The sequence below is a fragment of the Symphalangus syndactylus genome, chromosome 21 (genome assembly GCF_028878055.3).
Source record: "Symphalangus syndactylus isolate Jambi chromosome 21, NHGRI_mSymSyn1-v2.1_pri, whole genome shotgun sequence".
Lineage (NCBI taxonomy): Eukaryota > Metazoa > Chordata > Mammalia > Primates > Hylobatidae > Symphalangus > Symphalangus syndactylus.
Genome location: NC_072443.2, coordinates 12,007,776 through 12,021,295, shown reverse-complemented (window position 1 = coordinate 12,021,295; position 13,520 = coordinate 12,007,776). Strand labels below are relative to the sequence as shown.

The following is a 13,520-nucleotide window of genomic DNA, read 5'->3' as shown; positions in this document are numbered from 1 at the left end:
CAAATCAGGGCCATTGCTTTTAAGTCTGTGCCATTTGGAATATATGCTATTTGTATCTCTGAGCATTTTAACAGAACTTCAAGCCATTTACAACTGCTCATATTGAGAATTTTGCAGTTTTTCACAGCTCAGTTTTATAGACTTCTATGAGTCATGTTATATTCAGTAAACTTGCCTCAACAAGCTAAAAGAAAATGCCAAAAATTAGCACTCCCACTGTTCAGCAGAGTGTATTTTGTCTTTCTATAACTGCCTCAATTCCAGCACTTAGCAGGAAGACATTTAAATCTTTATTGTATTCCTATCTATCAGAAAAATAGAAGAATTTACAAGTTTGACACTAAACAACCACAGATGGAAGATTTGAAGTAAGATCACACATTTTATACTGAAGTCTAATGTAGTGATCAACAAATGCAGACTGACACTTAGGACAAAATCCATCTGACTTCCCCTGTGGCTTTGGGGAGAATGTAACATATTCATTAAAGAATGTCCTACAGAATTTTCAAATGTCAAAATACAATATAATTATATTGAGAAAATCCTTTAAATTTAGTAATGGAAATTTCATAATACTGCTGAGAGAGAAAATTGCTAGTTGATAATTATGCCTCTTTCTCCACAGGTATCACTCATTACAGAAACTAGAATAACATCATGATAATAAGAGTGCTAAACAAGAAAGTAGGAAAAATATATGTACATGTATCAGATGACCTACATTATAAACAAAAAATACTTTGTTCTCTATTGCCATGATTTTTGTTTGTATATAAATCTATTTACACACATTTTGTATATATTTGTATACAAATCTATTTATATACAAACAGTATAAGAAAGGCAGAAAGGCTTCTGATTTAAACTTTATTTACTGATGAAAATATATTTTAGAAAGCTTCTCAATAATACCCAGCAGCAGCCCCATTCGGGTTTGCTTCGTTTGTTACGGGAAATCCAAGTTCAGGCTCCTGGCCAGGCACTGATAGTTGAACTCACCACATACCACAGTCTGAACTTTTCTTCTCTTCCTCCAAAATCCTCTTGCTATGCTCACTACAATATCTGTTCTAAAACAAGAGAACTTTCCTATATCTTTTATGACCTCCTAAAATTCTGTCCTCACTTCCTAGCCTGAAGAATCACTTGGGAATCATTTTAAGACTCTTTTTCAATGCCCGAGCCCTAGCCAAGACCAATTAAATCACAATTTCTAGGTATTTGTCATAGACATCAGTGGTTTTGAAACTCCCCAGGTGATTCCAATGTACAGACCATTTTGAGAACCAGTTGTCTATTGGTTCTTTAATATGTTAGTTATTTGCTAGTACTTTCAAAATCCTTCTTTTGACAGGTGCCTGACAAAACTACAATCCTTGATCAACACTAGCCCTCTAGGGAAAAAGGCACACAACCAAGAGGCTGGATCAGTTTGTACTCCTGATTACAAATATCTAACAAACATGTAATATTACCTGGACAGCCTACTATAGTTCTCTAGTATTTTCACTCCTGGAGATGTCTATCTCATAACTTCTATTCTTTTTTCAAACATCTCTTATTCCTTCCTCCTTTTGCTCTCAAATGATAACCTCACTGAGAATATAAAAGTTATCAAACATGAACTTTTTCATCTTCACAAAACCCCACTTACAACCAACCTGCACCTGTATTCATTTTTGTCTTTTTTCTGGGGAGAAGGAGGACTTGTGTATAAACATTTACCTTTCCACTTGTGCTTTGGAACTACAGTTCTCCTTTAGGCAGCCCCTTTCCCTTCTATATTGATCTTGCTCTCACCACGGAATCATCCCCTTTGAATAGGCCTTTTCTGAACACAAACATGTTCTTATATTTCATAAGAAAACAAACCTCTCTTGATCCCCATCCCACTCGAACTGCTATCTTATTTATCTGCTGCCTTTATGAGACAAACACCTCAAAAGAGCTGTTTGCAAAAGCATTACTTGACTTTCACTTTTAAACTCACTCCATTGTGGCTCTCACGCTCATCATCCCCTCAGAATCATTCTTGTCTAGTCACCACTGGCAACTTATTTGTCCTCATTTCATTCAGCTGCTTAACATCATTCAACATGGCCATCTTCTCTTTTTTCAGATACTATATTTTGGTTTTCAAGGTGTTGAAATCTCAGGATATGTCTTCTTTTTTCCCTATCATTCCTTCTCAGTCTGCTTTTATGCCTTCTCTTTGTTGAGATATCAGTGTTCCTCTGGGATCCTGGACTTTCTTTTCTTCCTGGTTCATGGTTCTCAATCCCAGGAGTTGACCTCATTAGTATCATGGCTCTAGCAAAATTCATATGTTGAGAAATGCCAATTTTATTTAACCAGTTCTTTGAGTTCAAACTGTTTGCCACTTCATTTGAGTATTTCAAAGAAACACGAAAATAATATACCTAATACTAAACTCCTCACCTTCACTTCTAACCTGACTCTAGCCTTATTTATCTCATACACAGTGGTACCAATAGGTAATGGCTGCTTAAGCCAAAAACCTGAAGTCATTATTTGATTCCTCTCTTTGTCTTATGGCCAAAGACTATTACTAAGGTTTCTTGATTAAGTCTACCTCCAAAATTATAACTTGACTCTTTTTGCCTCTTTCTATCTCCACTGCTATCATTGTCACTCTTTTGACTACTTCAACAACCTCCTGAGTGGTATCCCTGCATTCACTCTTGCCCTGGTCAATCCTTAAAAAGCAACAAAGGTTATCTTTGCCAAACAGATTGCACCTTCATATGACTCTTTAAAATGCATTTGAAGTTATAATGCAACATCCACTTCTTTACCAAGACTTATAATGACCTTTATGATCTAACTCCTGTCTGCCTTTCCTATTTCTTGAGTACAAAGTCACAATGACACTAGTCTCCTTTCATTTCCTTGAATTCCCTAAGCATTTTCCCACCTCTGGGCTTTTGAACATTCTGCAACCTCTCTTTAGAGAGTGTTTTTCTGTGATCTTTACAAAGTATGTTTCAAATATTTAAAGATCTAGCTTACAGCCATCTTTGGATTCTCAATTTTTTTTTTTTTTTTTGAGATGGAGTCTCGCTCTGGCACCCAGGCTGGAGTGCAGTGGCACGATCTGGTCTCACTGCAACCTCTGCCTCCCAGGTTCAAGTGATTCTATTGCCTCAGCCTCCCAAGTAGCTGAGACTACAGGTGCATGCCAACATGCACGGCTAATTTTTGTATTTTTAGTAGAGATGGGGTTTTATCATGCTGGCCAGGCTGGTCACCAACTTCTGACATCAAGTGATCCACTGGCCTCAGCCTCCCAAAATTGCATTCTCAATTTTAACAATGTTTTTGTTTTCTTTGTGTCACTTATCATTTGCAGTTTTTTTTTCACCATTTCTCTCTGTTGCCCTTAACAGAAATTAAGCTTCCTGAGGAAAGAGGCTGTATTTATCCTGATCACTTTGCATGTCAAGCATTTAGTAGAGTAACTGAAACAATTCCTAGTATGGAATGTGTACTTAGTAACTATCTGAGTTAATGAATGAGTGAATGAAAGCAAGCATTCCAAAAGTTCCCAAATGCTTTAAGGACTGTTCTTAACAGATTGACTTAAGGGAGGAAAAAGACTTAAAAAATATTGTGTGTCTGTATCTGTGTTAGACACGAACGTGTGTGTGTGTGTGTGTGTGTGTGTGTATATATATGCATGTGAGTATACGTGAAGACATATATGAGTATGTATGTGTGTGTATATATACACATATAAATGGAGAGATAACATGTATACACAGATTGTGAGCTATCTAGGAGAAACTATTGACTATTAAAATGCCATAAACATTCCAGCTACCGCCCCCCAAAATATGAATTGACATTTTAAAGATCTAAAAAAATACCGAAGTAATTGCATGTGACCAATATTAGAAAAGAGCTATACTTAACATGTTACTTCAATTCACTAGTGACACAACTGTTTTATGGAACATTTATATTTATATGATAAAAATTTAATTTTTCCCAAATGTCCAAATTACATTTGAAAACTAATTTTTTAATGTTTTGAGTATAGTTATTACTGACATTAGTACTAATAAGGGTAAACAATAGGGGAATTAAAAAAACTAATTTAAATGTAGGACATTAGGAATTAAATTTTACTTTGGTTTCAATGCTAAGATAAAAAATGTTATAGGACATGTAAACTGTGAAATATGCCATTTAAAAATATTTCTCTTATAGCAGTAATACATAGCAATATGTAAAGGCCAACTGATATTTTTTGACCTTGTTGTTCTGCCATTTACATGATATGGTATTCCACCAGTGAGTAGGAGAAGATGTGGCAAGGGGACAGAGATGTTCAGGCCCTTGCCATTTAAGAGCATGACCTGTGAGTTGCACATACAGCACTGCCATTAACATCCTACTGGCCGTAACTGCTGGTCACATGACCTCAGCAGGCTTCCAAAGAACCTGGGGAATGTGCTTGTTATTCTGGCCATCCATGTACCCAGTTAAAATTTGGAGGAAAAGTGTTAATGGAGAAAACTAGCAGTCATGACCACAGCTATGAGAGAGCAGATAGAGTATCTATTACACAAATACAACACATTAGTAAACACTTAACTGAAAAACTGTTTCAAACATTGAATTCTAATAAAGAAAATAATTGCCACTTTTCTTTGCTTACTTATTTTATTTTATTTTATTTTTTTAATTTCAAGACTTTTGCTCTTGTTGCCCAGGCCAGGGGGTAATGGTGTGATCTTGGCTCACTGCAACCTCCACCTCCCAGGTTCAAGAGATTCTCTGCCTCAGCCTCCCGAGTAGCTCGGATTACAGGTGCCTGCCACTACACCTGGCTAATTTTGTGTATTTTTAGAAGAGATGGGATTTAACTTGCCAAGCTGGTCTCAAACTCCTGACCTCAGGTAATCCACCCGCCTCAGCCTCCCAAAGTGCTGGGATTACAGGTGTGAGCCACCACGCCTGGCCTGCTTACTTATTTTTATAAAGCCAAAGACAATATTAATTTTCAGACTAAAATATACGAGTCACTAGGTGTTTCTTTTACAGTGATAACTTCTAATTAACCTAAGAAACAGAATGTTAAATTAGAAAAAAAATTCTTAAAAGCATGCAGTTAACATAATTTACATAAATCTATGGGATTAAGAATTTGTACCATTTGTTCAAAGTATCCTGATTGCCAACACAGATTCAGAACTCATCACTGATCTACTGGCTCTCAGGATATGATTGTTGTACTAAAATTACAGATGTTTCCCATAAGAGTGAGCAAGATGTTATGAATCTCCAAGCATGAAAGATATTCCCAAATCTTAAGAGGGAGAAGATGAAGGTTGATGGATTTCACACAAAGTAAAGTTGCATAAAGTTACCACATGTGTTTTCAAAAAGTGCATGATCTTTATGATTTAACGCCTGCCTACTTTTTACTTCCTGTGTATCAGGAAATGAAATTGGAGACTGGTGTAATTGTAACTTAGTACTCAAGAACTAGGAGGCAGAGATATCTGGGTGGAAAGGTAGGCAGTAGTTGGATCATAAAGGATGCCTTAGGCCTTCATAAAGGGGTGGGCATTGCATTATAAGTTCATTGATCACGTGTATATAGTATGTCTTTAAAAGTCTGAATTGGAACACCACTCATTCTTAATTCTCTTTATTCAGTTAGAAGAAAAGAAGGTATAGGTTTCTAAAGAGTCTAAAAAACCATAAACATAATTATATCTGTAAATGTGTTCCCATACATGCTGGAAAGTAGAAAAATAACTCCATTTTTATTTTCTACCAAGTGTCCTGTATAAAAAATAATGATAACACGATTGTTTTTAATGGTAGGAATTAGGCTTTTAAAGTCAATACTGTATACACTCAGGATCTAAAGTCTTCTTTAACAGGAAAAGCAACGTATTACTCTGAAACAAACAAAAAAAATGGAGGGAAAAAGGAGGTAAATTCAAGGTGGAAGGACAGGAAAAGAGATAGAACTCCAGGAGTCTGACTTCCTACATCATTTCCCATAGCGTTATCTGTACACACAGCTCCTCATATACCTTTTTACTTATTTCCTCCTTTTATTACTTTTCTCCGTTGAAGGGGGAAGAGATTAGACATGGAAATAATGAGTTTGATTTGAATGAATTAAGGAATGAATGAGCAAACAAATAAACCAATGGGTTCAGTTGATTCCAGATTTATTCTGATATTTCAACTTATGTGTTAACATCTGATGTCATGGGGAATATGTTTTATAATGACAACACAGGTTTTCAGTTATCTGGAGCACTGAGCTACATTACAGAAGTGAAGTGTTGCTGGTTTTGTTGATTTAAGTCTGCTAGTTCAGCATTTTTTTAAATGAGAAATGTGAATCATTTATGTTTCGAGGTATACCCGGAAAGTTATATAAAAAGCATTAAATTTCAAATAGAGTGAAGCTATACTCATTTAAAAAGTGCTCTTCTATAACACTACAATCCCCAGGAGGAAGAAGAAAATGACAACTGATGAAAGTAAAGCTTCTGTTCAAAGAATAATTTTTACTTTAGTTCAAGGGTATTCTGAACAAGTGGAATATTAACATGACAGTACTAAAAGTGATTCAGGTCACCCTACATTTGAATCTTTACCTATACGTTATGAAACTAAAGAAGAAGTCAAACCAGAGTGGAAAACAAAACAACTATTTTTAAACAAAACTGGCAGTAAGCTATTGATAAAAAAGATTCCAGTACCCATAAAGAAATCTAAACGTTATTTTTTTAAAAATTCTTAAAGTTATCAGATAAGAGACTTGATTACTTGAGAATGGACATGGTTAGGCTTTGTGTCTCCACCTAAATCTCATCTTGAATTGTAATTCCCATAATCCCCACGTCAAGGGAGCGACCAGGTGGAGGTAACAGAATCATGGGGGCAGTTTCCCCCATGCTGTTCTTGTGATAGGGAGTTCTCACAAGATCTGATGGTTTTATAAGGGGCTCTTCCACCTTTGCTTGGCACTTCTCCTTCCTGCAGCCTTGTGAAGATGCCTTGCTTCCCCTTCACCTTCTGCCTTGATTGTAAGTTTCCTGAGGCCTCCCCAGCTATGCTTAACTGTAACTCAATTAAACCTCTTTCCTTTATAAATTACCCAGTCTCAGGCAGTTCTTTATAGCAGTATGAAAATGGACTAATAAAAGAATGAGTAAAATATGTGGATTTAGCTGTCCAGTATAACTTTCTCCTTACTATTGCCCAATGTAGTGTAAAGTTACAAAGATCTTTCTGAGAAGCCAGAAAATGTTTCACAAAATACCATTTGTGTCTCAATGATGGCAAGATTTTTAAGCAGGTTATTTTTTAAGTTCACATTTAAAAAGCCATTAGACGTTATTTCATTTTCAAATTTATGATTAATTTTTAAATTGCATTTAGTTAGCAGATTCTTAAAATTACATTCTACCTTGCCTGTCAATATTTAAATCAGCAAGATATGTTCTTAATTCTTATATTTTAATTTATCAAGATATTTTAAAATGTCTGTACATGTTTATATATTTAAAATGAATTAAATATTTGGTTTCTTCTCTTGTTTTTTATAATTCTATGTAGCGTTTAATAAGAAAATCCTTTAATACCCTTATTTTCATATTATATGGAATTAATATTGCAGTATCAGGGTTGGTGTTTTTTTCCCTAGTGTGATCACTGGACATAGTAGTTAATTTGCCTGCCTAAACTAGCATGTTCATAGCAACATTCCTGAGGTCATGTGATAAGGCCATATGCCTCTAATCCCTCTGCCACAGCTGACTGAATTAGGAAAGGATAGCATTTCCATGATAACCAAATAAGCACCAGAAAGCTGAGTAAAATACATTCACTGAGGTCATCCTATGCATAAAGTTGATGTTTTTTATTTTATATTTATTTTTGAACATGAAACATACTTAGCCAATGATTGTTTAAAAAAAAAAAACCATAATGCCACATAACCATTGATACTAGTTCTAACTGAAGAGTTAACAATATTTTAAAGTGATTTAAAGTGATTGAAACTCATCTTTTCATTAAACTTGCCAATCAGAATGGCATGTAAATTGTTTTCTTTAGGCCCCAGTTTTTTTCATTTATTTGAAGTTCAATAATCTTAGCTGGCTGTAATCTCAAATTATCAGTCAACTGCTTCAAGCCTACTCTTACTTAGACTTTTACTGATCTCATACATAACTTTCTTGTGGCTTCCTATTCCAAGTTGGTTTGGCTAAAGCATATCATATTTTTACCAACAATCTCCAAAACAAGTTTCCTACATATTTACACAGCATTTTCTGCTTACCCGTATCACTGAACCTAGTACATGCATTACGATAAAGGTATTTGTCTATTACTTGCCTGTATTCCCTTTTGGGTTTTAAGGCCTTGAGGGCAAGAACTGTTTTTCATCTCTGAATACATACCACTTAGTAATACCTGGTATATCATAGATACATATAAATGTTTTAAGCATAAAGAAATTTTATAACATTTTAGAATGCATTATGAATATATTAAATTTATAGTTTAAATTAATATACACCTCAAATACAGTAACTTTTCAGATTGAATTTGCCCTAAGCCAATTTGCCTTCTCTCTCTCTCTCTCTCTGTGTGTGTGTGTGTGTGTGTGTGTGTGTGTGTAGAAACTCTGTACACAGGTACCATAAAAACAGTAAATTTCATCTGATGCTCTGATGCATATATACACACAATTATATACACACAAAGGAAACAGTTAACTCATAATAAATGTTAACTGATCAATATGATATTGGCTTATCCCAAAAATAAAAACAAGCTAAGGCTGTTTCAACAGCATCATTCAGTAGACATCATTATGACTAAAAACTCAGAAGGTAAATTGGTGAGACTTAATGTAGAAATGGCTTAATTTATTACATAACATAAATTAGGAAAAGAACATTGATTTTTAACAAATCACTACATTAACTGATATTTTAAAGTAGAAATGAAATAAATAATTTTATTTTAAACAATGTACTATCAGACAACATTCTAAAAAACACAATTAAATGGAATTAGGACATCAGCATTCAGGTACCATATAGTTAATGGAATAACTGATAATATTAAAAAATAGTAACAGTCAATTTAAATAATAGTTAACTATAAGCTATATGCCTGCAAATACTCTGTGTTTTATATAAGTATAAAAGTATTAAGTCATTTCACCCTCAAAACAATCTTATGAAGTAGGCACCCACTTTATCACTGAGCCGATGAAGGCATAGTTGATGCATCTTACCTAGATCACACAACTAAAAAGGGAAAGGCATAGATTCCAATCCAATAGTATTCTTAACCACTATGCTGTACCTTTTCTCTAAAAAATATTCATAAACCATATATTTGTGGCTAACTAATCTAGATACTGATCTAAGAGTAATTTTCATTACAATTTTCTCAAATTGGAAATCAGAAGAAAACCAGCTGCCAAAATTTTCTGGTTGTGCAAATTGAGGCATGTCCCTATATGTCTCTGAGTTGAAGTTTTAGCAAAACGGACTTAGAATGTCTAGGTAGCATACCTTATTACTCTTTTAACTTTTGGCCCCAGGTTTCTTTTGAACAAATATCTGGTATAAAAAATAAAAAGGAAATGGAATGTTCACTTAGATAATAGATATGAAGTGTTTTAGAAAGTATAGAATGATGCCAGGCGCAGTGGCTCACGCCTGTAATCCCAGCACTTTGGGAGACTGAGGCAGGCGAATCACGAGGTCAGGAGATCGAGATCATCCTGGCTAACACAGTGAAACCCCATCTTTACTAAAAAATACAAAAAATTAGCCAGGCATGGTGGCGGGCGCCTGTAGTCCCAACTACTCGGGAGGCTGAGGCAGGAGAATGGCGTGAACCCGGGAGGCGGAGCTTGCAGTGAGCAGAGATTGCATCACTGCATTCCAGTCTGGGCAACAGAGCGAGACTCCATCTCAAAAAAAAAAAAAGTATAGAATGCTATGTCGATGTTACTTACAAAAATCATTTAGTCATTGCTGATCTCCCTTCTATATTCAATTATTTCATGAGTATATGATAAAATAAAAAATACAAATCTATTCATAAAACCATTCACAATAACCCAGCAAATCAAAAATGCATAGTAAATATTTCACAGCTATAACGAGTGAAATAATTTTTTTGAAATTCAAAATTAGAATACATAAGACAAAAACAAAACAAAACAAATCAGCCAAACTGGTATTCTGAAAAAAATCTACATTAATCTTCATGATTTTTGATAAACAGAACATATATCTGAATGCCTGACAAATAAATTTACGTAAACATGTTTTTATAAAAATATGTGCTATACAAATGTATAGTTGTTTTATTTCTTTTGACTCACTGTTTCTCTCCAGGAGGAAAATAAAAAATAAAATTCCAGAAAATTAACAAGTTTAGAAATGCCTAAAAGATAAGTAAACAATCAAGTTGCTTCTTAGTTTTGAAAAAATTTCTTAAATTGCTCTTTTTAAATATTAATTTCTATATGCCATGAGAACATATCACCTAGCTTATAACTAAAACTGGTAATATTGCAGCTAATGAACTAATGCTAAAACAGTATTACAACGCAATACTCCATATACACACACATACACATGCACACACACACACATATATATACTATATATGTATACATACACACATACACATACATATGCAGAGTCATGTGATGCAGGATAATGTTTCAATCAACAGTGGATCATATATATCGTGTGTGTGTGTGTTTGCGTTATATTTTTAAGAAAATTTTAAGAGCCTTGTGATGTGCTAGATACGGTGCTAATTCCCAGATATATAAAATTGTAAACAAAATACAAATAACAACTGTCTTCACTAGGTATTAAATTCACTTTAAAAGTCATGTATTTAATAGTTTTCCAAGTATAATTTTCTTAAATAACATGAAAGGTAAGGAGAAACTGTATAAACATGTATTTTAGGGAAAATTAACCTAGTTTGAGGCTTTAGGGAAGACTCCCTCAGGAAAAGACACTTGAAAATAAAGGATTTGGTCAGGTATGGCAGGGAGTGTTTGAGTGGGATGATTCCAGGCAGGGGTAGAGTGCAGAGTGGAAAAAGGTTGGTTCCTTCATTCAATGAATGGAAAGGCAGCTACCATAGCTGCAGCAGGGTGATCAAGGTGGAGACCCGGAGACCCATGAGAGCTTTCTGAGGCTCAGAGGTCAGCTGGAGAGCATAATGGTCACAGAATGCCTTTTTTATTTATTTATTTTTGAGACGGAGTCTTGCTCTGTCACCCAGGCTACAGTGCAGTGGCACAATCTCCGCTCACTGCAAGCTCCGCCTCCCAGGTTCACGCCATTCTCCTGCCTCAGCCTCCCAAGTAGCTGGGACTACAGACACTCGCCACCATGCCCAGCTAATTTTTTTTGTATTTTTAGTAGAGAAGGGGTTTCACCGTGTTAGCCAGGATGGTCTCGATCTCCTGACCTCGTGATCCACCCGCCTCGGCCTCCCAAAGTGCTGGGATTACAGGCTAGAAGGCCTTTTAAGCAGGACAGTGACCATGATCAGAAAGGGAAAAATAATATTTAAAATCGTGACAGCTCATGAGGATATACTAAATTTCATAAAACAACACCAGTAATTAGAAATTATTCATCCATTAGAAGATTATTGATTTCAAAGTTAGTAGACAAACACTGTATTTAGGTAAGATACAAAGAAAAAAAATTTAAGTTGCTATATTGTAGTTTAAAATATTAGAAGGCATTTGCTTCAAGGACAAAAGATTAAAAGATTATACCAAAGTATAATCTCAAAATCATATTTGATGTAATAAATTGGTCAATTTACAAACATAGAAAGATAGATGGTAGAAATAGCTATAATTGTTTATTTTGTTACTATTGAAAGTTCCATGAGAAGAGTGTCTAAAACTGAATAGATGCTCAGCCTGCCCTCAGTTGAATAGATACAGTTAAAGTGATATTAATATAAATATTTCTGAAATTTTATAAAGTTTCTGTAGATTCATCAGTGTCCTAGCTCTCCAGAACATGCTTTATCCCAGGTAAGACACTACCCAAAAATCAAGAAAATCGGTCACATTATAAAATATCATTAGGCCTTTCTTCATTGACAAGTTATCAATTTTACATTAGCCATGACCATTAAGTCTCTATCATGTGCTATTAGCTCGGTTTTACTGTGATGCTTGCTTGGTGGCTCTGCTGTGCACCACAGGCCAGATCTGATATCTTCAACAAAGGACAGCATCAGGAAAAGGAATCTATTAGGTACTTCCCGATAAATTCTAGACTCTGGTAGGGGCTTCTGAGTTGACGTCACTTACATAGCTTCCAGACTACAGCAAAAGACTCAGTCAGGATTTCTATATTTTCCTATGTCGCAGGCTACAAGGATTAATGACATAAGACTGCGTGCATGAATTAGGTGTCCATTTTATTTTGGTTCTTTGAAAAATTGTTTTAGTCTACAGATACATAAGGATTTCCTTCTGTAGATTATAGTAATTTTGTACTTTTGTAAATGAAATAAAGCATTTAAAATACCTCACTAGGTCCTCAGTTTCCTTACTTTACATGGTGACATGGTTATTTGCATAGGTTCATACAGTCTACTTATTCATCAGGATATAGTTAAACAAATTAGTTGTATAACTAAGGCCTTAGGGAGATGCCCATATTGGAGAATGATGCATCTTGAGTCAGGTGGAACCATTGCTTTTAAGGAACTAAGGCTGACTTTATTTATGGAACCAATCATTGCAAAGTCAATCCAGGGAACTTGACCTGATACCTGGCTGATGCGATGCAGTCTCAAAAGTCAGGAAGGTCATATCCTGGAAGGCTAGGGATGTCAACAAATTTCAGTGACCCTGAGAATAGAGGATACACCCAAAGGTACAGGTAGTATAGGTGAAATCTGTGTATGCTTTCTTGGGGTTGGCTTCCTAACCTCCAGTTAGTAAACAATAAAGGCTTTTAAAAGTTCAATCTGAGATTTCTTACAAAAATTTCCAAGTAGAAGTGAATAATTCAAAGATCCAGGGCTTTTTTAAAATCAGAGATAGGGTCTTGCTTTGTCACCCCAGCTGGAGTGCAGTGGCATGATTATAGTTTACTACAACCTCAAACTCCTGGGCTCAAACAATCCCTCTGCCTCAGCCTCCTGATTAGCTAGCATACAGGCATGTACCACCACACCCAGCATTTTTTTTTTCTCTTTTGGTAGAGATGGGGCTTTTCCATATTGTCCAGGTTGGTCACTAACTCTTCGCCTCAAGCCATCCTCCTCCCTCAGCCTCCCAAAGGAATCAGATTAAAGGTGTGAGGCACCACTCACCCTGAGTCTTTTATTGTAGAAAAATAAATCAGCCTTTTGTATATATTCCCCAGTCTTTGTGTCTTTCTCTAGTCTAAAAGCTGTAAAAATTTCCTAAAATTCGAATGTTTCAATGTCTG

The 13,520-nt window shown here is 35.3% G+C and overlaps 1 protein-coding gene across 5 annotated transcripts in view; it reads right to left on the bottom strand.

The window, feature by feature from the left end:
- GBE1 (1,4-alpha-glucan branching enzyme 1) overlaps positions 1 to 13,520 on the bottom strand; it is a 282,806-nt gene that overhangs the window by 80,904 nt on the left and 188,382 nt on the right. Inside the window, exon 13 of one of the 5 annotated variants that reach the window (XM_063630532.1) lies at positions 12,478 to 12,934. The exons of the other annotated variants lie outside the window; for them this stretch is intronic. Coding sequence (XP_063486602.1) covers positions 12,876 to 12,934 — 59 coding nt within the window. The 3' untranslated portion in view covers positions 12,478 to 12,875. Of the gene's footprint in view, positions 1 to 12,477; positions 12,935 to 13,520 lie in introns of those variants that run through there. 5 annotated transcript variants of the gene reach the window in all.